The sequence below is a fragment of the Scyliorhinus torazame genome, chromosome 9 (assembly GCF_047496885.1).
Source record: "Scyliorhinus torazame isolate Kashiwa2021f chromosome 9, sScyTor2.1, whole genome shotgun sequence".
Lineage (NCBI taxonomy): Eukaryota > Metazoa > Chordata > Chondrichthyes > Carcharhiniformes > Scyliorhinidae > Scyliorhinus > Scyliorhinus torazame.
Window position 1 is genome coordinate 91,922,416 of NC_092715.1, and position 27,239 is coordinate 91,949,654.

Here is a 27,239-nt window from a genome sequence, read left to right on the forward strand (position 1 = left end):
TGTCCTTCTGTACTTCCTACAAATTTCACAGCGGTCACTAACCTGTTCTATCAGTTTAGTATAGTCGTCATCCCTTACCCCTGCATCCTTTAGTAAATTTTTCAGCCTCCAAGGAGACGGATGTGCAAATTGCCTATGCAGTTTTAATACCACATGCTTTTTATCAGCTAAAGTCCCATTTTCAACTGCCATTAACACATCCTTAACCACTCTACTTGAAAAATTATTTGTCAGCAATGGAATACAATAGTGTCCCGACTGTGTAAATTGTAAGTCCACAGTCTTTCCAAAAACTGTTGCCTTATCCTGTTCCATATCCAGTTTCATGTGTGCTTTCTTCATCGATGGTCTGCTCAGAAGCAAAGGTATCTCACTTGATACAACATCCGTGCAAATGAAATGATTCACTCCGGCAATATTGCAAGGGATCACCACTTTTTTCAGCGACTTCAGAGTATTATCAGCCCCAAACCTGGAACTTGTGGAACTTGCAAATTCCTTAACCTTGTTACGATTTTCAGCATTCAAAGAGTCCAGGTAACATTTTAACCAGTCAATTCCACACACAGTAGATGTGCAGCCACTGTCCAATACAGCACAGATGAAGGATTCTGCAACCAACACCCTCATTACCGGCGTAAAACTGCTTGTCAATAGGACAATGCCTTCTTTCTGGTCACTATCTTTTTCCTCTTCTGACTCTTCCGTGTCATGTGTCGCTTCAAACACTCTTATCATAACGAGTTGGACAGTTGAAAGCATAATGGTATTGAGAGTCACATCGAAAACATCGATTTATCATGCCCCGTGCATTTCTGGGGTTCATCGTCCTAATTTAGGTTCTAACTGGGTTTCTGTCTTCATAATTTCATTGTCTCGGTCTCCATCTATAGTCTTGAGCCCTGTTCGTAGCCATACGATTTCGCCATCCTGTTACTAGTGTATCTTCCATATTCTGCCTTATTGCAGGCTGACCTATTTGGGTCATCAGAGCAATCGGAATCGAATGTTTCCCCAGAAACTTTTGTAAAGCTTTTGTCATCTGTTCGAATAAGGTATCCTTATCAGTAAACTGAACTCCTGTCAAAACCAGGAGCCTATCCATGTTGGTCACTCTAGCACAGTCAAGTAATTTAAAGGCCAACACAGACTGTGGAAATTCCAGATTGTGGTTCTTCAGCCTTTTATATAGTCTGCCAAATTCCATTATATAGTCTTCCATGGAGATATCCTCCGTTTTCAGGAATGCTTCATACGCTCTTAACAAGTCATCTTTCTTATAAATCTTATCCATATAATGTAATAAAGTCTCCAGACCTTCTTCTCAGTCTAACTCTTCCAATTCCAGCTCAGAAAGCACTTTGTTTCGGATTTTACTGCCATATGGTAGAGAAAGAGCCAATGCCATACCTTGTTTTCTCTTTCCCAAAGCAGTTACTATAGTCCACATAACTACTGCACTTCTCCATTGGTCGTACGATTCCCTTTCAGAAATAAGGGAGGATAGTCATATCCAGCCATCTTTATCCTGGGTTCAGCCATGTATCTTTTTTTTTTCCTTCTCACTCACTCCTTGGTTTCATCAGGAAAAGTTGTATCTTTCAAACCTTCACATTTGCACAGAAACCATCCTCTGCTCCCATTGTTAGACGTTTTAGTTGCTGTGAAATGAAGTCTAAAGTTCTTGTTCCTTTTCACCAAACACCATTTATTTCACTTTCACAGCCTCTGCACAAAACTCTTAACAACACACCACCTGACAGAGGCCACCTGAAGCCATTTACATATCAGTGTCAATTAATGGATACTTAACATAAATAAGACAACTAATTGCAATGTCTCTTAACCCATTACTTAACACCCTAACCTGCTTGTTCGTGCTAATCGTGGTCGGGTCAAACCAAAATTTGCCTATTGCGCTAATTTTGTTTGCATATTCTCCTATGGTGGGCGTTGCGGGGGCTCTTGTGGATTTTGCCATTCTCCAGACACATTGGTTGACTGGATCAAAGGACGGATTGTGGGAATTCATAAAATCTATGCCTAAAATGTGTTCTGCTGTGTGGGGTAGATTGACTAAAACTATGGGGTGCCTGGTGGTGATGTTGCCGATTTGAATGGGTACAGGGGCTGTGATGTGTCCCTGCTGTGAGTGGCCTGTAAAGCCACTGAGGGTGATGGTGGCTGTAGTGGGCCATGTGTCCTTTTGAAACATGGTGGAGGAATTGATTGTGGTGCGGGACCCTCCTGTGTCCCAGAGAAACTCGATAGGCTGTCCCCGTATTTTTGCTGCAACTACTGGTTGGCCGGACCTATCCCAAAGGGTGTCGCAGACCCAACTGGGGGAGCCCGAACACCGTCAGTCCGTTCTGTTCAGGTCCGTCTGATCTGAACGGGTGCTCACACTATGTATGGGCTCTGTCTTATTCTTATTCAGAGTGCCTGCCTGCTGGGCTCTCTGTGGCTTTCGTGGGGCATTGCACTCTCTTGCAAAGTGTCTCGACTGTCCCCAGTTGTAACACTCCTGTGACTTTTGTGGGGGGCTGTTCTTGCTTTCATTTACCTATGCGGGCTTCTGGTGTGCCTTAACTGCTTGTATGTCTGCTTCTGCCTGCTGTTCTTCGGGATTTTTGTTTGTGGGTTTGTTTTGAACAGATTGCTCCCAGGTGCGGGACAATCTTTTTACAACCCATTTCTCATTATGAGCCTCCTCTGAGGGATCATAATTGGCACAAGCTTTTTGTCCTGTTTCTGTGGCATGGGAGATAAGGGTGTGGGTCCATTTGGCCATGTTGTCTGGGGACAAATGGGCGTGGTCTAAGTCTCCAAAAACTGCTGCGAAATGGATCCACAGGCGTCCAGCAAACGTTGTGGGGTGCTCGGTTTTCTTTTGTCTGTATTTATTGAGGCCATCTACGGGTTCATCCCTGTTATACCCGATCGCATCTAGGATCGCAGTATACATTTCTGCATGGGTGCCTCCTCCTACCATTCTGTGGTAAGGGCTGCTACGACCGAAGGGCCTAACCTCAAAACTGTGAGCTTTACTTGCTCTTGCACATCCAGGCCGTACATGGTAGCCTGCTGTTTTACTCTGGCAAAGAAATGGTGGGGTTCTGAGGTGGGGAGGAACGGTTTGATTTTATCGCACGCGTTCCGTAATTGGGTTACTGTTAAGGGGGTGGTGTACAGAAATTCCATGTCATCCGATGTGGCTGTGCGGTGGGTGGTGACTGGGTTCATTGGAGCCTGAACTATCTGCTCTGTGGGGGGTTGGGGCGCTTTTCTCTTCTGGGGCTTTCCCTGCGCACATGTTCCCTGAACATATCTCTGCGCTGTCTCACTCAATTCTTCCCAATCAGGGCAGTCTTCCTCATCTAGCTGTGATCCAAAGGTTTCCTGGAATCCTTTTTGAACTGAAAGCAGAGATTGCAGTTCTGCAATCTGCTTCCGGCACTTTGCGTGGTCTAATGAGCTTTGTCTTTGCTCCGTGGTGGTAGTATGGAGTGCTCTTAACGCTGCCTTCAGGTCACTACACTGCCTCTGCAATGCCTCTACCTGCTTCTTGGTTTCCTCTCGTACCAGGACTGCACATTGCGTGTCCTGATAGGGCTTTTCGTAATGGGATTGGAAGCTGCTTAAGTGCGCCAGACAAGACTGGTGTGCCCACTTGGCATCATCCACCTCTCCGTCTTTTGCTGCCAACTTCCTCCTTAACTCTAGGTTCTCTTTCTCTACCTCACTGACATCGACCTTGCTCATTCGACGTATGCCTTCTATCTCTTTCCGGAGCGTCCTAATGACCTCCTCTGTGCCTCGCAATTCTGCCAAACAGGACACGATTGCCATCAGCTTGCGAGCTTTTCCTAAGCTCTTCTTGTGAATCTCACTCAGGTTCTCCCACCAAGTATGTCCTATACTCCCGGTTCCGGTTTCCTCATTGTTACAGAATTCGCTCCAAAGGGGCCATCCTATCCCTTTGAGGTACTTTCCGATTTCCTCTTCCCAAACGGGACACTGTCCTTCTCTACTGCTGGTCGCTGCGACCACAAATTCTTCGGGGTTCATGAGGCGTTGTATTGCCTGCATTGCCAACTTTCTTATCTGAATATGTCTCTTGAAATTTGGAACAAGGGGTATTAAGGCAATGCTGTAATTACAGGTACGGCTTTCGCTATTTTCCCGTATACAAACTCCCGACAGTTTTGTCGCAACAAAAAATCTATCAGTTTACCTTATCGCCCTGTTAGTTACACATGCATTTACACACTTCCGAATTATGAGGATTGATCAGAACTGCTTGAACACTTGTGGTTTTTCTGTTCCCAATTGGATTTCTAATTCAAATTTTGGGTTCTCCCGGAGTGGTTAAGCCACTTCTAGATCAGGTCCCGTCAGGATGTCGCCAGTCATATGTTGCTAACTTTGGTTGGTTCAATTGGCTCTGTTTTAAAACCTTTGCTCTAGAGTCGCCAGGTATCTTTATGATACCGCCACGAGGTTCAAGTTCAGGTAATGATCAATAACTCAATACATCAATTAGTAAGATTCAAATCAAAGCACATTTATTATACACAGTAAATCGCTACTCATGCATAAACTCTACTTTCTAAGCTATTTCTATCACTAACAGGCCTATACTTAGCTTCGGACTGGCCCACCAGGTCAGGGGAACAAATGGCCTTTCGTTCAGGTTCTGAGTCTGCGGGATTCAAAAGCTGGTATGGACTGGTAGCTAGAAGCGCCTATCTCGTAGCGAGCGTTGACTTGAGACTTCCGTTCTTTGGAGGCAGCTGGACAGGTCACTGTCAAGGGTTGGTTCGCGTTGCTGAGTGACCCTGTCAAGAAGGACGATTTGAACTTGGGGGCTTTACTCTATAGTCCCAAGGGGTTTCCCGCCCTTCGGGGCGGACCCTGTACCTGGTTTCAAGTGATGTGACTTCGTTCCAATCGCTTGGTTCAATTTCTCCAATGCTGGAGCGGTTCCCTGATCGTTGGGCGGTCTTTAGGTGTCCGTTAACCTCTTTTGTCTTGGCTCCTGCTGGTGCCGAGGAGTTTGGCTTGGCCTTGTTTACCTTAAATGTTTTGATTGTTCCCGGGGATCGCTCATTAGTATGTAGGTGGCTGCTACATTATTATGCCGATGGTTGCTGGTATCAATGCTGTCTGGGCTTTTGCAGAGTCTAATACACAGTAACTTGAACCTGCTAGTTTCTGCCTGTGTTGGCTGAATTTCCCTTCATTTCTCCATTTTACGTCGGGAATTGGCCAACCCAGGTGGCTACAAAATGGACATGCTGAATTTCCTTGGAATCATAATTTTCCTTTTACTGAACTACAGTGATAACATTCAGCAGTGGCCTCCTGTGTAAGACAGACTGTGCAGGCTATGTGCTATCAGCACATGCTGTACAAACACCTGTAGAACACCTGCAGTCAACTGTGTGGGCATTTCTCGGACCGATACTCATAGAATTTACAGTGCAGTAGGAGGCCATTCGGCCCATCGAGTCTGCACCGGCTCTTGGAAAGAGCACCCTACTCAAGGTCAGCACCTCCACCCTATCCCCATAACCCAGTAATCCCACCTAACACTAAGGGCAATTTTGGACACTAAGGGCAATTTATCATGGCCAATCCACCTAACCTGCATATCTTTGGACTGTGGGAGGAAACCGGAGCACCTGGAGGAAACCCACACACACAGGGAGGATGTGCAGACTCCGCACAGACAGTGGCCCAAGCTGGAATCGAACCTGGGACCCTGGAGCTGTGAAGCAATTGTGCTATCCACAATGCTATCGTGCTGCCCTACTATAATCAGGTAAATAAGGAGGCAGTGCCTGATTTGTATGATGCTGCCCACCATGGAAACAGGCAACATTGTGAATCACAGTCTTGCGCCTAAAATGGCATGGACAGATTTTATGCCCTGTGAGTAGCCGCTGCATCTGTTATTAGGAAATAATATTGCCCCTGCATAAAATGGTGCTGGATTGTGAAATCCAATAGCGATGAAAAAAAAATGACGATCCTGGATATGGGAAAAGGGAACATCACACTTTTCTCATTTCTCTTCAGCTTGTATCTGGACTGGCTTTCCCTGTTCCCTCAGATCATCTGTTCTGAAGACATTCCTACCACTAACTCCATTGAGCGAACTCCCCCCATCCTGACATCCCTATTTCACTGCTCGCTGTGCACCCATCAAGTAAAACCCTGGCATTGCTGGTTTGTGTTGTGCTAATGTAGCATCGCTCCACCTAGTTTTCCTTTCTGTAACCTCTGGGGACTGAGCCCAGGTGCTGTAAAGAAGAAAATTAGGCTTCCGCATTGAGTATCATCATCACACACGTTGAGGGAATCTCCGTCTTTCATTTTTGATTGTAAATCTCAATCCTGACACTTATTTTCTCTTGTTATTTGCTTATGGCATATGAATGTCACGGGCAAGGCCAGCCCGAAATAAATAAATAATCTTTATCATTGTCTCAAGTAAGCTTACATTAACGCTGCAATGAAGTTACTATGAAAAATCCCAAGCCGCCACACTACGGCGCCTGTTCAGGTATGCAGAGGGAGAATTCAGAACATTTAATTCACCTCACAGCGCGTCTTTGGGGACATGTGGGAGGAAACCGGAGCACCCGTAGGAAACCATGCAGCCAACATGGAGAGCGTGCAGATTCCGGAAAGATAATGACTCAAGCGGGAATCGAACTCGGGGCCCTGGCGCTGTGAAGCAGCAGTGCTAACCATTGTGCTACTGTGCTGCCCAAATTACCCTACCTTGGGAATGATATGTTTCAGAAAGGAAATGAAAGGGTCAGAAATGAGTGGCTAAAAGTGGAAACAGATAATGGTAATTAGATAATTAATGATTATAAATGTAATATGAAGAGCAGCAGGGTGGTGTAGTGGTTAGCACTGCTGCCTCACGGCGCCGAGGTCCCAGGTTCGATCTCAGCTCTGGGTCACTGTCCGTGTGGAGTTTGCACATTCTCCCCGTGTTTGCGTGGGTTTCACCCCCACAACCCAAAGATGTGCAAGGTAGGTGAATTGGCCATGCTAAATTGCCCCTTAATTGGAAAAAATGAATTGGGTACTCAAAATTTATTTAAAAAAAATGTAAGATGCAACATTTAACAGCTTGAATTACCAGCAATACCATTGTAAAGCAGCAGGTGGCACTTCATCCACCTGAATGGCACTGCACAGATTTAGATTGGGTTTATTTTAAATCTTTGTATTATGCTCAGTGAAACTTCTTACAGGATTTTAAAGATACTGTGCATGAAGTTAATAAATTACAAGCTCTGCCTTAGAATCTTGTTTAGTGCATCGCATTTAAATTAGCTCAGATATTTACTGTTCACAACTAATTGGGAGTTTTGTTGACTTTGATTTGCAGATTTTTGGGGGTAGAGAGTTTTGAGTTCCCTGTAGTCAACAACACTAAACACATTGCCAGCAGCCATGACTGTGGGAAAACATGGCCAGGAAGGAGCAACCAATTAACTGTTTCAGTTATATTTATCCATTTAAAGCTAAAAATTATGTTGTTTAGTAGAAAATGAATGCATAGTGTATAAATAAATTAATATGTTAGCACATTGTTAAAATAGCAGACCGAGTAATGTGACACAAACGAACTAAATGATTGTCTGGTGTTATTGTTCATACTAATTTGTAGTAACTTTTAACTACTAAATATATTTAAAATATCGGAATTATTGTTCATGCGGTGCATATGTATTATTAACATTGCATTATTTTAGGACTGATAACCTACCTAAAATAAACCGGATAACAATTGTGTATAAATAGAAGATAGAAACATTGTGTTTTAGGAAACTAAGGGTCCATCTAATAAAAGAAAGAAAAACTTGCATTTTTAAATTTAGTTTTGTCAACGAGTGTCCTCCCCACAGATTGGAGGACTGGTAGGAACCTCACTTTGTTTTCAACAGGAGCCCCAACACGATTGCCAGGTAAGCAGATCCTTATGCTGGCAACATCAGGCCTCCTGTCACTTTAGGCCCCCAGTAGGGTGGAAATCCTGCCTCCGAGAGCTGCTGGCCAATTGGCAACTCTCCAGCTCAGGCAATGCCACCAGCACGAGGAATAGTCACAGTGTCTTTGGAGAGGGCTATTTGGGGCAGGATGGGGATTGCGGAGAGGTCCATCAGTGAGGCTCAGGGTTCATAAGCAAGGGCAGGGGGAAGCTGAAGGAATTCTCACGATGCCAAAGGGAAGAAATAGGGCAGGGAAGTGGGCTTGGGTGGAGTGCTCTTTCAGAGGGTGGGTGGAGTGCTCTTTCAGAGGGTGGGTGGAGTGCTCTTTCAGAGGGTGGGTGGAGTGCTCTTTCAGAGGGTGGGTGGAGTGCTCTTTCAGAGGGTGGGTGGAGTGCTCTTTCAGAGGGTGGGTGCAGACTCAATGGGCCAAATGACCTCCTGCACTGTAGAGATTCGATAAACTAATAGTCACCACTTTCAGGCCAATCTCCATACAATTAATGGGAGCGACCCTCTATCTAACAGGCTCCCGTGGCCTAACCAGCTCCCAGCAAGTGGTCACATGGATGCCAGTTAGTACTCATTCTCAAAAACATGAAGCTGGCGGAAAAGCTGCTGAGGGGACCCAAGGAGGTGAGTAACCCAGGCCACGCTCCCAGGCAATGATGAGCCCGGGGGTACTGGGGTTGCTGCTTTGGTGTTCGGTGGGGGGATGGGGGTGAGCCTCTGTCAGGGTGGGCCACCAGTTTTTGGAGGGGGGGGGGGGTGGGGGGTGAGCCTCTGTCAGCGTGGGCCACCAGCATTTGGAGGGGGGGGGGGGTTGCTGGGAGTTGTGGAGCAGAGAGGGTGGCCGCCCATAGCCTCGGTTGGGAGGGGGGGGGTGGGGGTCTCAGTGCCCGGAGGTCCACCATGCAACCTTCTGGGCTATTTGTTCCTGTACCAGGGGCAATCCTAGCCCCACCAACCACCCATAACTGCCACTGACTGCAGAGCCCTCTGGCCGCGTGGTTGAAGGCTATTACTAATTGAGAACTGAGTGAGCAGTTCACACACCCCAAGTGGATCCCCGGACATAGTCATGTGGGAGTTATTGCCTAGTATCCCAATCAGACCGTGATGCCTGGACACTGTGCCTGAACACTGCGAGAGGCAACACCATGGACGCAGCAGCCAACATCCAAACACCCAAGGGCTGGGCCCCAGCACCGGGGACATTTCGGCAACCAGAGGGTGGGCATGTGCACCGGGGAGGGGACCAGTGCACGGTCCAGCCAGCCGGGGTTGCGTGAGGAGGGGGGTTGGGGGAGCAATGGGGGAATGGAGGGCCCCAGGCTGGGGGACACTGCTGATTGTAAGTCTCTCACTCTCTCCCAATTCCTTAAAGATATTACATGCAATGGGTGATATCTTGGACCCTGTCTTCGTAGTGCTGCTGGCAGGCCAGGCGGCCAGACGCCGAATGAGGCGGCAATAGCAGAATTGACTGCCCGACATCAACAGGAGGTTGGACATCCACATCCTTTTTGAGGTACACCCCAGGATAGCCGATTGGCTCTTGAAGGATAAGGGGTAATGAATTAGGACCTGGCTAATGATGCCAGTACAGAGGCTGGTGACCGAGGCGGAAGCACAATACCACGAGGCCCTTATGACCACCCGAGCTGTCATTCAGCAGTGCATCGCACACCTCAAGATGTGGTTCCGATGCCTCGCCCGCTCTGGTAGTGCACTGCAGTGCACCCCCGGAGGATCACCTGTTTTGTGATGGTTTGCTGTGTCCTCCACAACCTGGCACAGCAGCGGGGCGATGTGCTGGAGATAGAGGAGGAGAAACATGTGGCCACCTCCGAGGAGGAGAACAAGGACGAGGAGGCACTGGACCAGGAGAGGGTGGAAACGAGCCCGGTGGGGACATGTCGGAACATGGATGGAGGATAGGCGGCAGAGGCGAGGATTGGCCAGGAAGGTCCTCATCCTCACTCGCTTCACATAGGATGTGGCCTCATCTGTCATTCTCTCCCTCCCCTACCCCCATTCCCCACACCCTTTCTTTCTCGCCTTCCCCACCCTGTCCTACCCTCACAGGGTCTGTGTAACTACACTCCAGGATGATGGGAGTGTGTCAGCACTTTCGAGAGAAGGGGGTGATGATAACCTGGCGCTGGCACTCCTCAATCTGTGCGATAGTCTGACTCCTGTCTGCCTGCTGAGTGCTCTCTCACACCCATAACCTGCACGTGGTATGTTGGGGAAGGGGATGAGGCATCCAGGACTTCCATGTCTGGGAGCTGGGCATGGGATTGGTGCATGGTGAAAGAAAGTGCCAGAGACGTCATGTTGATCGAGGCCAACTTTTAAAAATTCAATACATGTCTCCCCAACAGCAGCCCCTATCCCACAATGGTGCCACCCCACTCTCCCAACCTCTTCCATGCCCCCCCCCCCACCCCCCATGTGCTCTCAGTGATCCTTCCCCGCTCTCACGCTGCGCCTAGGTGTGTCCCCGGGATGCACATCAGGGGTGGAGGAAGCCAAGCTGCCTACGCATCCTGTGGGCTTCGATGCCTCTGGTGGGCGTCCTCCGGGGGCCCTGCTTCGCGTTGCCTGTCTCGGGTGCTGACTCCCAAGATGCGTCATTGTCAGGGGGGGTGGGTCTCTGGGAGGCTGATGGGCGCCATCGCCACTCCCTAAGGTGGCTCCAGTTTGGCACCCAGCATCCCCCTCCTCCTGGTCGGTGCCAATAGGTCTCTGGGGTTCACCTCGGTGGAGGGGCTGCTGGATCGAGCCCCGGCTGTCCCTGTGTCATCTGGCTCTGCCAGCCCCGGTGGCTCCCTAATGCCTGCCGCTCCCTTTTGATGCCCAAGGCGATGCTCCTCAGTGACTGGGACATGCTCTGGAGTGCCCCAGCAATGTCCACCTGCGACTGGGACCAGCTCCACAGTGCCTCGCCTATGCCCACCTGAGACTGGGACATGCCCCACAGTGCCTCATCATGGCCCAGCAGGTACTAGGTCGCATCACCCAGTGACTGGGACATGCTGTTGAGGCTCTCGGCCATGGCCATCTCCGACTGAGCCACCCCTTGTATACCTCCATTCATGCTGCCGATGTCATGCATCAGATTCTCCACTGCGGTCACCACCCTAGTAGTGTTGGCCTCGGTGCTATGTATTGCCGGCACCATCTCCGAGGTGTTCTCAAGGGAGGTGGGGTGGGACCAACCCTTTGGATGAGCCCCAGAGGAACAGGAAGCAGGTGCCCAGGAACCACAGGTCCAGCTGCCCCCTTCAGTTTTCTCCCGCTCCCAGCAGTTATGGGTGGTCTTCTCCTGCGAGTGTTAGACAGTCTGACGCATGCAGCCCAGGGATGGGTACCTGGTGGCCTTCGTGACTAGGGAACCCGGCCATGACGGCCAGTATGGGTGCCGACATGTGGTGCAGTGTTGGGGTTCAGCCGCCCTCGTGGTGGGGGGGGGGGCGGTTACGGGTGTGTGGGGTGGAAGTTAGTGACCGGGGCACGGTGCTGCCACCTTGCCACCCTGAGGAGGTCATGCAGTCTTTCACGGCAGTGATGGCCGGTCCGGACGGTTTTGTTTGTGGCGCTGACCGCCTCTGCCACTCTGCCAGGCATGGCGAATGTTGGCAGGTGTCAGCCTCCTTCCCGGGACGGGTTACTGGGTCACCCACCTCTCCTCCACCACATACAGGGTCTCCAGCTCGGTGTTGGTAAATCTCGGGGCTGCTCTGGCTGCCATCTTGTTGGCTGGGACGGTGTGTGTGGGGAATGAAGTGTGTATACGTTGCTGCAGCTTGTCAGTCTCCTGAGTGTCAATCGCGAATCTGATGAATCCCGCACTGTTTCTCATTGAAATCGATTGTGTACCTCGTGGCGCCGGTGCTAGCTCCTCAACAGTCACTGAATTGATCCTAGTGCGATGCCAGTTTTGCTGTCGTAGAACTCCACGAATCCTGCGCCAGCATCAACACTTAGTTTCAGGAATGGAGAATCCCGCCCATAATGCTTACAGCCTGGATATTACTTCATTACAGCACGTTCTGTTTCTGCTGCAAAGTAAATATTTCTAAAGTAGTTTTCAAAATTTTATTTCAGTTAAATTTAAAATATTCCAAGAAAGAAGATCCAAATCAATTCAGGAGCTGTTTTCTTATATTTCTCCATCCTAGACTTCTCTTTAACTTTCCTTCCATCTCACTCCTTCCATCCCCATATCAATTTGAGTTCAGAGCGCACAAAATTATGCACATTATAGAGTCTATGTAATGTCTTTTTTTTTAAGAAGCTTTAAAATTCTAAATGTTAATTCAAAATTTTGAAAATGATGTGAACTGCTTCACGCTTACGATGTCTTTCCGATGCCCCCACAAAACAAACTTTTCAATAATATATGCTTCAGTTTTCCTTCTGACCTTAGCTGGGTGAAAAATCTCTTCAACTGACTTGTTGACCATCACCACAACCTACAATAGAACCACCATCCCCTCCTGCTGATGCTGTCTATAGGAGTGAATGATCCATCTCTGCCTCCTTCTGAGGTCCCTAACATTACAGAAATCAACTCATTCCATGTGATGTCAAGAATTGGCTGAAGGCACTGGATACCGTAAAGACTATGGGCTCTGACAACATCCCAGCAGTAATATCGAAGACTTGGGCTCCAGAACTGGCCGCACCCCTAACCAAGTTGTCCCAGCACAGCTACAAGCCTCGTATCTGTCAGATGATGTGGAAAATTGTCCTCATAGGTCCAGTCCACAAAAAGCAGGACAAATCCAATCCAACCATTTTACTATGCCATCAGGCTCCATTATCAACAGAGTGCAGTCACCAGCACTTAGTCAACAATAACCTGAACACCGATGCTCAGTTTGGGGTCAGTTAGGGTCACTCAGGTTCTGACCTCATTACATCATTGATCTAAACATGCACCTAAGAGCTGAATTCAAAAGATGAGGTGAGAGTGACTGTCCTTGAGAATTGACCAAGTATGCCAACACGGAGCCCTAGCAAAATTGACGTCCGTAGGAATCAGAGGAGGAACACTTGTTAGAGTCATACCTAACAGAAATGAAGATTTTTGTGGTTGTTGGAGGCCATTCAGCTCAGTCTCAGAGCATTGCTGATGGAAGGGCTTAAGGGTAGTGGCCTAGGTCCAACCATCTTCGACTATTTTACCAATGACTTCCCTTCCAACATAAAGTCAGATGTGGATGTTCTTGAAGATTGTAGTGTTCAGTATCATTCGCAATTCCTCAGATACTGAAGCAACCTGCGTCCATATGAAACAAGACCTGAGCAACATTCAGACTTGGGTTGATAAATAACAGGGAACATGCAAAGAAACAAGCAATGACTATGTCCAACAAGAGAGAATCTAACCATCTCACTTGGATATGCCGCAGCATTACTGTTGCTGAATCCCCACCATCAACATCCACGGTGTCACCATTGACCAGAACATTGCTGGACCAGCCACATAAACATGTGACTAAAACAGCAGGTCCGAGGTTGAGAATTTTGTGGAAAGTATCACACCTCCTGACTCCCCAAAGTCTATCCACCATCTACAGGATACAAGTCAGGAGTGTGATGGAATACTTTCCACTTTCCTGGGCAGGACCTCCTCCACTGGAGACCTCAATCATGGGGAAGGCACACAGGTGGCCACTTAAGTGCCTGAAGGGCCACCCTACACAACTGACAGAATTTCCCACAGGCTTTCTGATGAGAGCTCTATCCGCCAGACCCCTTGTGAAAACATCATAGCATTTTAGCCACATTGAAAATCTGTCCACATCTGTCCAAATCTGTGCATAATGTGTGGCAGGGTTAAGCATAGGCACAGAAATGCCCACATATCAAGTATCTTATGATTTTCAGGATGTTTATTGTCCAAACAATGACTTTAAGTTAAGCAGCCATTACAGTGTTCTTTTGTTGTTTTGCTGATGTTCCTACTGCTGATCAACTCAAAAGTAGGTTGTTTTTGCATAAGCATCAGGACATAGCAGAATAAATCATAGGAAAAGATGCAGTTGACGCCATTGCATCCTTTCAAGGACTACAGTGAGCATCCATTGCTGCCAGAAACACTGGACTGGTCATCAAGGGATTGGAGTCTCAAAACACTAAGTATCTTATATATGTACCTCATCAATTTTTCATATTTTATTTTGTGCAAGTATATTTTGTTTTGTCTCATGATGTCCAGAAGAAGATATAGTGGACAGAATAAAATTGTTTCCCTTGATGGAGAATTCTAGAACCAGGGGACATAAGTGGCAGAAGGTCTGGTGGCGGCCATGGAGTGAGTGGTCGCACATTTTGTGTCTCCTGCTTGAAGTGGAATCTTTTTGTCCTTCCCCACCCGATCTGAGGGGTATTTAATGTCAAAAGGTGCATGAGGATTTGGGGGAATGTAATACTCCTCTGGTGGAACCGGTTTATGGCTTACCAGACCATGGGCGCGATTCTCCAACCCCCCCATAGGGTCGGAGAATCGCTGGGGGCTGGCATGAATCCCGCCCCCGCCGTGTCCTGAATTCTCCACCACCAGAGATTCGGCGGGGCAGGAATTGCACCGCGCCGGTCGACGGGAATCGCGCCGGTTGGCGGGCCCACCCCCGGCGATTCTCCGGCCCACAATGGGCCGAAGTCCTGCCGCTGTAAACCCTCACCCACCGGCGTGGATTAAACCTCCTTTTGAACGGCGGGACAAGACGACGCGGGCCGGCTCCGGGGTCCTGGGGGGGGGGGGGCGCAGGGCGATCTGGCCCCGGGGGATGCCCCCACGGTGGCCTGGCCCACGATCGGGGCCCACCGATCCGTGTGCGGGCCTGTGCCGTGGGGGCACTCTTTTTCTTCTGCCTTCGCCATGGTCTTCACTATGGCGGAGGCGGAAGAGACCCCCTCCCCTGCGCATGCGTGGGGATGCCGTGAGCGGCCGCTGACGCTCCCGCGCATGCGTCACCCGGCGAAGACCTTTCGGCGCCGGCTGGCGTGGCGCCAAAGGCCTTTGCCGCCAGCCGGCGGAGCAGAAACCAGTCCGGCGCATTCCGCACCTTTGGGGCGGCCCGACGCCGGAGTGGTTCCCGCCACTCCATTACGCTGGAACCCCCTGCCCCGCTGGGTAGGGGAGAATCCCGCCCGAGGAGTGTAACGAACAAGAGGCAGCAGCTTGACCAAGAGATTAATAGAGGTGCGACACAGGAAAAGATGTCAGAGAGTGGTGGGCAGCGCTGCCCACTCAGTGGTCTATGGAGCAGCTGGTGAACTTTCTCGACAACAAGTTCCACCAACAAAGGAAGGAGGCCCCAGAGGACCTGGCTAAGATGATGGAGCCGCTTAGGGTGGCTATTGAGCATGTGGAGCAGAGGCAGGAGGCACAGGGCCTAACAATACAGAAGATGCAAGAGGGAAGAGTCGATAGGGGATTATGAAGATTGATTGACCTCGCTGGAGGCGGTGATGGGGATGGTGATGAACAGTTAAAAAAGGCTGAGGGAGAATTTGGAGGATCTTGAAAACTGCACTTGGAAGGTTTATTGACTTCTTTTAAGTGAATTACGGTGTCAGCAGGGGAGGGGCGGGTTTCATGTCTTTTCTTTGTTTTGGGGGCAGGTGGAGAGATGAGGGGAAAAAAATAAGAGGGCGGGGTGAGTTGCAGGCTGGTTATCAGGGGCCAAGGTTGACTTGGGTTTTTCTGCCTGTTGGTTTGTGTTCTGATATTTCTAGGTCTGTATGCAAAATGCGTTCAGTAATAATATTTTTTAAAAAAGAAGGTGCAGAGGGAACTTGAGGAAGAACGTTTTTATGCAGAGGGTAGTGGGAGTCCGGAATTTGCTGCCCGGGTTGGTGGTGGAGGCAGAGACCCTAAACTCTTTTTAAAAGGTACCTGGCACTGCACCTCAAATGCTGTAAGATACAGGGCTATGGGCTGGGTGCAGGAAGGTGGGTTTAGAAAGGGCACCTGGATGTCCACTCCCCTTCCACAGACAGGTTATAATGAACTGTCATGCCCAGTAAAGGCATGTCCTATCCATAACTTTTAAAATCATCTGCAATCGGTTTAGAATCGCTTGAAACTAACATTTCTTTTAAAAATGGTCTGTTAAATCAGAATCACAGAATTGTTACAGTGCAAAAGGAGGCCATTCAGATCATCACGCCTGCACTGGCTCTCCAAGTGAGCATTATGAATTAGTACCATTCTCCTGCCTCTTCCCCGGACATTGCACATTGTCTGCACATTACTTGAATAGAATCAATTTGCAAAAGATGACATTTGAGAGTCACCTGATCTGATGTATGGCTTCCAACTACCACACGGTCTTAAAATAGCAAAAGAAACGCCTTCCATACGAGGAAGTGCCAGTGCCTATATCCTGAGACCATCCAAAAATAACTTCTTTTCAGAACAAAACTCAGCGATTGCCTTAGACACCCCAGCATGGATGAACGCAAAAAAAGACCCATGTTGTGGCTAATTAACTTAACCCCAATACTGTATTTGGAAGGTAGCTGTAAACGACCATATGATGAGCCAGCCATCTCGGCCTCCGCTTTAAAAAAAGGCTTTAAGTGCTGTCCGTAAAGCAATTGAAGAGTTAGCAGCAGCAGTAACATCTGTGCCTTTAAAAACAGGACACGGCAGCATCTTAAGGTTTCCAGCCCTGTTCCTTAAGTCCTCCAGTACAGAAAATCGACCTCGTCATAATAAGACTACCAGTAACTAACTTTGTGACTTGCTGACAGTCCATCTCTGAGGGAATCCTGCAACAATTCTAATATACGATTCTGGCTGTCAACCCAAGAAAAACTTGCTGCCTGTTATTCAAATTGAGCACACTCCAGGTTTAAGAAACATATTCATTTTGCACAACACATTGATTAGGGACAGTAAGGAAAGCAAACACGGTAAAGTAAACATTTTTAAAGATCTCCCAACAAGAATTCGTTATGTGAAAGAATGTGAGATTTTGGACTTTCAACTGTTCACTTTCTGGATGAGAGAAATTTATTGGCTGTCATTAACAATTAACACATCATTAAATGGGTACTTATACTATTAATTACTAGTGTTCATTTTCTGTGGCAGGTTTACCAGGCAATGAATATACAAATGCAGCAACTTCATGCAAATCACAGGAATTAAGGGCAAGATTCAGTGTTCGCTGGGTTACTAGTGGATCAGCACAAATTGGCTGGCAACTTGTGATGAGGCATCTCCTTATCAGTTTACAATTCACACGGCATCAGTTTCCACAAATTGTTGGGAGATTTGAACATTAACAATAGTGTGCATTATTCAGATTGCCATTCTTATTTCAGCAAATTCTGGACTTAACGGGGGCGATTCTTCGATATTGAGGCCAAGTGTTCGCGCCATTGTGAACGCCGTCGCGTTTCACGACGGCACAGACAGGGCCCGGACATGGGGGCCAGCACGGCGCTGGAGCGGTTCATGCTGCTCCAGCGTCCTTACACAGCGCCAAATGGGCGCCGCGCTAACCCGCGCATGCGCAGTTGGGGCAGCCCAATCCTGCACATGCGTGGGGAACGTCTTGCGCACGCCGGCCCCTCACCAACATGGAGCCGGTGTTCTGGGGCCGCGCGAGGAAGGAGGTAGGCCCGTGACAAATCGCGCCACGCCGTCCTGACCCCAGCACGCGTTTCTCCCACCCCCCGGAAACCAGCGGCGTGCGATTCGCACTGGGCCGCTCGGAAAACCGGCGAGCGGCGATTCTCCGGCCGGATGGGCCGAGCAGCCGCTACGACACAAAAGGTTCCCGCCAGCGCCGTCCACCCCTGGTCGCTACTGGCGGGAACTCTGCGGGAATGCTGGGGTGTGGCCTGTGGTGGGGGGGGTGGAGGTGGGCTCCTTCACCGGGGTGGCCTCCGATGGGGGCCCACGGATCGGTGGGCCGCTTCCCCCCCCCCCGCCGGCCTATCTCTTCCACGCGCGTCCCCAGAACACCAGTTCCATGTTGGTGAGGGGCCGGCATGCGTAAGACATTCCCCGCGCATGCGCAGGATTGGGCTGCCCCGACTGCACATGCGCGGGTTGGCGCGGCCCAACTGCGCATGCTGGCGGGAACTCTGCGGGAATGCTGGGGTGTGGCCTGTGGTGGGGGGGGGTGGAGGTGGGCTCCTTCACCGGGGTGGCCTCCGATGGGGGCCCACGGATCGGTGGGCCGCTTCCCCCCCCCCCCCGCCGGCCTATCTCTTCCACGCGCGTCCCCAGAACACCAGTTCCATGTTGGTGAGGGGCCGGCATGCGTAAGACATTCCCCGCGCATGCGCAGGATTGGGCTGCCCCGACTGCACATGCGCGGGTTGGCGCGGCCCAACTGCGCATGCGCAGGATTGGGCTGCCATGACTGCGCATGCGCGGGTTGGCGTGGCGGGACGCTGGAGCGGCGTTAACCGCTCCAGTGCTGTGCTGGCCCTCTGTGGGGCGAACACAACGGCGCGAACACTTGGCCTCAATATCGGAGAATCGCCTCCTATATGCATCAGAAAAAATGCCGCTCAACAGCGGGGTCAGTGTTTGGTTGACTTGAAGTAAATAAGTGTCCTTATTTTTAATTAATTTTTATTTTACAGGAATTAAGAAAGGCTGAGCTGGTTGGCCAAACCTTAGTAATGCCAGCTACTGCAGGGATGGATTTTGTGAAGTCGGAAGGCATTTTAACTTTCCAACCAGGGCAGTCGAGCGTTGCACTGGACATTGTCCTTACTCCAGAGCAGGCGTCTTCAAATCCATTGCCCAAACGATTTCAAGTGGTGCTCTATAATCCAACTGCAGGAACTCAGCTGAATAAGGATTACGGCATAGCAAACATCACAATAGTCACGGATGCTAACTCTCAGTTCTTCTGGGGTTTGGTTGATCAGTTATACCAACCCCTTGATGATGACTTAATCAATCAAATTCTTCAGAAACTGCAAAACAAGATTAATATTGAGGCCACAGGCGAGCAGCTCAGTGCAGTAATAGAAGTGTTTGAAAAGGTAAGACTTGCAATTCAGACTTGAGAGCATGGACACTGCGGGTCTGGTTTGTGACATTGTTCTACCCTGCACCTACACCTACTGAACACTTAGGCCTTTGCACTGTGGGAGTTATTTTAGAATTCCCACTTTGCCTGACCTACTTGGAGCAAGATCTTGTCCAACATTTTTTTTTCCATTACAATTTTGTTACCTTGAGTATGAATTTAATGGGTTAATTTGTTTATGATCCAATAGGTGATAAAAGAGGGAGAGAAGAGGCCAGTCAGTGACACCAATCGAGAACTACTTTACAATAATCTTTGTGCATTACTAGACCCCACACGCAAAGATACTAAAGGATTCAGTCAGCTGGCTGAAGTGACTGAAACATTTGCCTTCTCACTCCTCACTGATGTAGAATGTGGATCACCTGGTCAGAGGTAAAATTATTCAAGATTACTGAGATTGTATAGAATTAGTGAATAAAGCAGCAGCTAATGTTTCCATCCATCCAGGCTTTGAAAACACTACTACAAGTGTTGAATATGTTAGTAGCTTTCAGTAAATGCCAACAAAGAAGAAATATCATAAGGCAGACCCTGAAATATTTAAGAATTGTTAAGTAGCTTTTTAGTTCAAAGCATTCTTTAAATAAATGGAGAAAGAATGTAACCCTATTTTCCATCTTGGAATAGGAATGTCATACCAGAGCCACCACTAAGTACAAACATATTCTAATTTCTAACTGTGACATTCCAACCATTGTGTTGACAGTTAAGTGTTGTCACTGGAAAATGGGATGACTTTTGGGACCATGAACACTGGAAAATCAGCAACACACTGAGCCATTTTCCTATTTGCTTATGGCAATCAATTAAATTATTTTTCTTCTCATGTTTGTGGTTTAAAAACAGACACACGCCTTCACAAAATGAAATAGCCATTTGCTACAGTATTTTGTTATTTCTTTATAAATAATTTGACTAATAGTGCAAAGTGGTACTTCTTAGGTTATTAGGAGTACAATGCAGAAAATGATTCCGCTTGGGAGTGACAAAAAGCTACATATTTTGATTCAAAGATCCATATTTTATCAATAGTAATTTTAGACTATATGGAGGTAACAATCAAATTGTGTGTGTGTTTGTGTTGCGTGTGTTGTGCGTTTTTGGGGGGAAGGTTAATAGAGACAGCTTGTCTGGGAGAGAAAAAAGGATAAGGATGACCGGTTCCTGCATTTGTAATGAAAGGTTATGATGAGGTTGGATTTTGAGGTAAATAGCTTGGGTTTAAAACTTGCAGTATGAGTTAATTAGGGACTTGACCTTTCAGCTGCCGAATTTCAAAAGGGAAGTTGTGAAGTGACTGGGAAATTTTTCAATGCACAATGGTTTCAGAAGTAAACATTGGAAGAAACCAAAGTATGCATTTAATTAATCAGCAATTTTTTTCTTCCCCATTACAAATTCTCCTTTTTCTGAGGAAGACACTGGCCTTCACCAAACCTTTTCTCTTATTTATGTTCTGTGCAAGCTTACTCTCATTCTCTATTTTCCCTTTCTTAGTCAATGCCTCGGTCCTCCTTTGCTGAATTCTAAACTACTCCCAATCCTCAGGCCTGTTGTTTCTTCTGGCCAATTTTTCTGCCTTTTCTGTGGATCTAATTTTATCCCTAATTTCCTTTGTAAGTGATGCACTTGCAACGGAGACAGTACATGGATCCTCTGAGTTTCGGTGCATGTCTTAGTCCTGTCTAGCTGATGTCAGCTCACTTGCTCGCAATGATCAGTGTCATATCATGGCGATGTAACATGGAACGTTTTACTTTCCCTGATCCTACGGGCATGCTTTGTGAGCTGTACCCTTGAGGTTCAGTGTCATCAGAGGCAGAGAAAATGGGATGGGGGAGCTAGCCACATCTCAACGGTGGAGAGAGCACACATGGACAATGACCGGAACGAGTGATACTAGTCCTTTACAATGTGGGAGGCATCCTCATTCCATTCGAAATACTGGCATGACTGACCTGTTCAGTTTGTGAAGGGATGCTTGCATAAAGCACATGGCGGAAGCCTTGCACTGAACACCTTGCCTTTATCTTGTGCAGGAAGTAGGCTTACAGTTCAGAATTACAGGAAAACAGCTCATCAGAACAAGGAGCTATAAAAAGGGTTTAATTAGTGGGAGTTTATTTACAGAGTTTATTTACTTTATGTACAAGTGCTTAACACCCATGCCCATGCTGTACAACTAGACCTTAACGTTTCGAACCCTGCTGCTACACCTTGGTGCATCTATAGTGGAGATTGAGGCAGCCTGTTCTCTGCCCTATTGTCTGTTATGACCTGTGATGGTGGTGTCCTCTGAAGGGCCTAGACCTGGGGACCCCTGCCTGCACCTCTGCCTGCCTTTGGGGTGCTGCTGTGTGGCAGTGCCACCCTCATTCAGACTGTGCAGCTGGATCTAAAATAGTCACAGGAAGAGGGTTATTGGATGGGCGGGACACTCCCACAGTGATCTGGGTGGATGGCCTCACGTGTCTACCTGCTAATCCTCCTACCTGTGGTCCCAAGGGCCGCTGGCTGCCTTCTTGAGATAGAGGGGCAGCTGGAGTGAGCACAAGAAGCCCTGCCTTCCTCTGGCGCTGTCTCTTATGGATCGCAACAAGTGCCGGCATCGTGGAGTGCATGTTCTGCAGGACAGAAGTCTTAGACTGAGGCCTCCATGGCTGCCGCCACCCTAGTAGTGTTGGTCTAAGAGTCAGCACAATCACCTTTGTCAAAAGACGGACGGACTCCTCCATGCAACCTTTTGATTCAAAGAGAGTGCCAGACATCCCTTCCTCCCTATCTTCCCTTTGGACCTCCAGCAACTGAGACAAGACAGAGTCCAGAGACTTGTCACCTGACTGGGGTTCAGCAGATTCCTGGCCTCAAACAGTCCTCCGAGTGCAGATACCCAGGGACGTCCCTGCCTCCATCTGCTGTGGATCTGACAGTGTGATGTGATCATCAGATTGTGACCCCGAGGATGCTCTGAAACTAGGTCCTGATGAGGTGTGTGTTTATTCGCTGGTGGAGGGTATGGATGAGCGCTGTGATGGTTCTTCCACTTTGGGCTCTGTGAAGCACTCCTCTGTGTTGCTGTCAGGACTGGAGTCGAGGGAGGACTTGACTGGTGGACTCCCTCGGCTGCTTCCCAGATATGCTGGCGAAAGGAAAGAAAGGTAATTTGTGCATGGCAGGGGCCTGAGAAACAAGGAGATATCACTCATAAAATTGTTGTCTGGTGGATGTTGCAGTCCTGAATTCTCACTTGGTTTACTGCCAGTGAATTCACCATCAGCACAGGGATGGTTTATGTCCACCCCTGCTAGCTGGATGGCTCAGACCTCAAAGTTCATTTGTAGCTTTGTGTTCTGGCTTCCATTGAACCGTAGAAAATGTACAGCACAGAAGGAGGCCGTTCGGGGCCCACCTTATCCATGCCAGCCTGAGGCCACCCTGGTGCTCTTTCTAATACTACCTTCCTGCACCCGGTTCACAGCCCTGCAGCTTACAGCACTTAAGGTGCAGATCAAGGTACTTCTTAAAAGAGTTTCCGGTCTCTGCCTGCATCACCAACTAAGATAGTGAATTTCAGATTCCTACTACCCTCTGTGTAAAAAGGTTCTTCCTCATGTCCCTTTATACCTTTTGGCACTTATCTTGAATCTATGTCCCCTGGTACTAGAATTCTTCACAAGGGTAACAATTTTATCTCTTCCCCTCCAAATTTTATACACCTCAATTAAGTCACCCCTCAGTCTTGTTTATTCCAAGGAAAATAACCCCAGCCTATACAATCTCTCCGTGTAGCTACACTTATCTAGCCCTGGCAACATTCTTGTAAATCTCCTCTACACTCTCTCCACAACAATTATGACCTTGTTGTAATGTGGTGACCAAAACTGCACACAAAACTCCAGTTTTTGCCTCTCCAGTGTTTTATACAATTCCAACATTACATACTTACTTTTATATTCCATACCTCTGCCACGAAGGAGAGCATTCCATATGCTTTCTTTACAACCTTGTCTACTTGAACTTCTGCCTTTAGGGACCTGTATACTTGTACGCCAATATCTCTCACTTAACCTACCCTTCTTAATATATTTTGATTTATTGTTTGACCTTCCCAAATGCATGACCTCACATTTCTCTGGTAAATTCCATCTGCCACCCTATTGCCCATTCCACTAACCCATCTGTATCATTTTGGAAATTCTTGCTATCCTCTACACTGTCCACCACTCAGCCAATCTTTGTGTCATCTGCAAATTTCCCAATCATGTCACCCATGTTCACGTCCAAATCATTAATATATAACACAAACAGTAAGGGTCCCAGCATCGAGCCCTGTGGAACATCACTTGAAACAACTTTTCAATTGCAAGGGCAGCCATCGATCATTACTCTTTGCTTCCTGTCACTAAGTCAACATTTTATCGAGTTTGCCACATTGCCCTTTATTCCTTGGGCTTTTACTTTTTTGGCCAATTGTCAAACGCCTTGTTAAAATCCTTGTACATAACATCCACTGCACGACTGTTATGGGCCAGAGTTTAGAGAACCCCAAAGTGTATCATGGAGTTTACCTGACCCACAACTTTTACTAGATTGTGGTATGGGGAGCACACGGCCCACTCTACAGGTGTGGTAGAGCAGAAATGGAAAGGTATTTTTAAAAACAAAACAATGTTTATTTTATGAACTCAAGTTAACCTTTTTAAAACATACAGTGAACATCTTAGCAACCATTAATTCAAATACAAACCCCAAAGAGTACAACACTAAGTAATGCTTACGCTGTCCTTTTAACATCCAGAAGACTTACAAAAAACATAACCTTTAACAGAAGCACATCAGGTTAAAGTCACTACTGAAAACATTTATAATTCTGAATTCACCAAATGATCAAGAGATAGTCTTTTCATGGCAGCGAGATCAACAGTACACCTGTTCTGTCTGGCTTCAGCTCCAACACTGAAAACAAAACTAAAGCACACCCTGCAGCAAACAACCTAAAATGAAAGTAAAAAGCTGACAGACAGCCCAACTCCACTCACACTCTGACATCACTGAAAAACACCCATTTCTTAAAGGTACATTTCTTAAACACCTATTTCTTAAAGGTACTCTCACATGAATCTACCTTCATCGACCCTTTTTGTCACTTCCTCAAAGAATTCAATCAAATTTGTGAGGCAAGACCATATTTGAGGAAAAGAATAAGAAATTAAATAAGGGAAATCTGACTGAAGTTAACATGAACTGATCTGAGGAAAGGCACTGGTGAAACATGGTGTGGTCAATCACCTGAAAGCTGCGGAGAGGTCAAGGGGGATGACACATCATGTTCACACCAGAAATGTAATTTGCCACTTTGGTTAGGGTTGTTTCAGTGATATGACAGGGATGGAAAACTTGTTGGATGACGCTCCAACATGGTGTTACAGGATGGAGGTTTACATAGTGGAAATTAGATTCACATTGCAGCCTCTAAAAATAAAACAGTAAACATTGCATAACTCCTAGGTCATGCCCAGATTAGTTTTAGTTCAAGATGTTGAGCAAATATTAGTGCAACTCTCGCTCCTATGCTGAGTACACAGTTCTTTATCAAGTTTAGAAATAGTAACTATCCAGTACCTGATCAAACATACAGGGATGCAACTTGTTACCCTGGTTCTCAATTGTATGTCTGGGTATGTAACCATTTTCTACATGCTGCAGTTTCAAAAAACATTTTCAAATGTTGGATGCTAATTGTATGGAAATGTATCTGATTGTCAGAGAATCACAGAATGGTCACAGCACAGAGGGAGGCCAATCGGCACATTGTATCTATGCTGGCTCTCTGAAGGAGCGATTTACTTTGTGTCATTCCCTGTCCTTCTCCCCTTAGCCCTGCATGTTCTTCTTTTTCAGATAATAATCCAGTCCCTTCTTAAACACCTTAATTGAATCTGCCTCCAGCACACTCTCAGGCAGTGCACTCCAGTTCCCAATCACTCGCTGCATCAAATTGTGTATTCTCATGTCGCCATTGCTTCTTTTGCTAATTACCTTAAATCTGTGCCCACCAATGGGAACAGATTTTCCCAACTATTTAAACACCTCATGATTTTGAGTATTTCCTCTCTTCCAAGAAAAATAGTCCCAACTTCTCCAATCTATCTACCCAACTGAAGTTCCTCATCCCTGGAACCATTTTTGTGGATCGTTTCTTCCCTTGTAGCCTTCTGAGATGGCCACCTGCAAAGGACCATGGGAATTATGGCCAACCCAGGACTCAGACAGATACACAGCCTATGTGTATCTAAAACACAGGTAATCAGACCTGACCGAAACCCCCGCTCGTTTACATTTCAATGGCCCATTTTCCCAGGACAATAGAACTCCAATCAAGCAACCGATACAGCCACAGACTAATCAGCGCCACTCCCTTGCTCGGAAAACAAAACTGCCAAGGTCAATGACCACTAAGGACCCACCCATCTACCAAGGCACCCGCCCCTTTATTGGCCGAAATCGAAGAGAGTGATCAGAGCCCTGTCGAACTATTGGGTCCAAGGTTAAGGACCGCCCCAAAGAGCGCAAAATCCCAGGGGGATAAAAGAGAGCGCAGCCATGTGTTCTGTCTCTCTTGGATCCGGCCTGTGCCTACCCAATTGCAGCAGGAACAACCAGTTAAGTTCAAGACCAATGATCACTACCTGACGGTTGAGCCCAGCAGAGACAGAGCCACTTTCTTCGAACCAGCCAAGTGAAATCCAGATAAAGGCCTTTATCCATTTGCACAGTGCCGGTCGCCTTGAAGTTAAGTATAGGTTATTGTCGCTGATAGGTGAAGTTTAACTCGTAGTAGATATCGGGGGCGATTCTCTGATGTGGAGGCCAAGTGTTCGCGCCATCGTGAACGCCGTTGTGTTTCACGACGGCACGAACAGGGCCCGGGCATGACCTGTTCTGGCCACCACAGGGGCCAGCACGGCGCTGGAGTGGTTCACGACGCTCCAGCGTCCCTACACGGCACCAAATGGGCGCCGCACCAACCTGCACATGCGCAGTTGGGCCGTGCCATCCTGCGCATGCATGAGGAACGTCTTACGCACGCCGGCCCCTCACCAACATGGCGGCGGTGTTTTGGGGCCGCGCGCAGAAGGAGGTAGGCCCGGGGGGGGGAGAGGACGGCCCGCCGATCGGTGGGCCCCGATCGCGGGCCAGACCCCATCGGAGGCCACCCCGGTGAAGGAGCCCCCCTCCTTCCCCCACAGGCCGCCCCCCAGCGTTCCCGCAGAGTTCCCGTCGGCAGCGACCAGGGGTGGACGGCGCCGTCGGGAACCTGTCGGCCCATCCGGGCCAGAAAATCGCCGCTCGCCGGTTCTCCGAGCGGCCCGGTGTGAATCGCGCGCCGCTGGTTTCCGGGGGGTGGGAGAATCGCGTGTCAGGGGCGGCACGGCGCGATTCGCGCGGCGCCCCGGCGATTCTCCAACCCGGCGTGGGGGGGGGGGGGGGGGGGGTGGGGGGAGAATAGCGCCCATCGTATTTGCATGTTGAGATAACTCTTGTGTATTTAAATAAACCATCTTTTGAACTAACTAACTGGTTGTGTGGTCATTTGATCGATATAAGGGAAAGGCTTGTGGTTCACTGAGATAAATAAATGGAGCAACACCCTCTCTGCATCTTTCCTAAAATACGGCATCCAGGACTGCACATACAAGTTCAACATAACTTTGTTGCTTTTAAACTCAATTCCCCTATTATTAAAGCGCAAGATGCTCTCTGCTTTATTATCCATGCTCTCAACTTGTCCTACCACCTGCAATGACTTATGCACATATAAACGCAGATCCCTCTGCTCTTTTACCCCCTTTTGAATTTTGCCCTTGTTTAATATGGCCTGTACATATTCTTCTGAACAGAATGAACTACTTTACACTTATCTGCATTAAATTTTATCTGCCACTTGTGTGCCCAGTCCACAAATTTCTCTATGTCCTTTTGAAGTTCTACTGTTTACTACTTGTGTCAATGTTGTATGGAAATCTCATGGGGCCTTGTGATTTGAGCTGGTCCTGTGTTTCCAGTCATATGTTAAAGAACAGGCTTAGCATGCTACTGACTAAGACAAGGACCTGATATTAATGTTCAGACACGCTGGAAG

The 27,239-nt window shown here is 48.0% G+C and overlaps 1 protein-coding gene across 1 annotated transcript in view; it reads left to right on the forward strand.

Moving 5' to 3' along the window:
• The window catches only part of adgrv1 (adhesion G protein-coupled receptor V1), a 981,490-nt gene that overhangs the window by 570,136 nt on the left and 384,115 nt on the right, over window positions 1-27,239 (forward strand). The window contains exons 78-79 of the mRNA XM_072516264.1: window positions 18,639-19,046; window positions 19,284-19,468. Of these exons, the coding sequence (XP_072372365.1) occupies window positions 18,639-19,046; window positions 19,284-19,468 (593 nt within the window). The remainder of the gene's footprint in view (window positions 1-18,638; window positions 19,047-19,283; window positions 19,469-27,239) is intronic.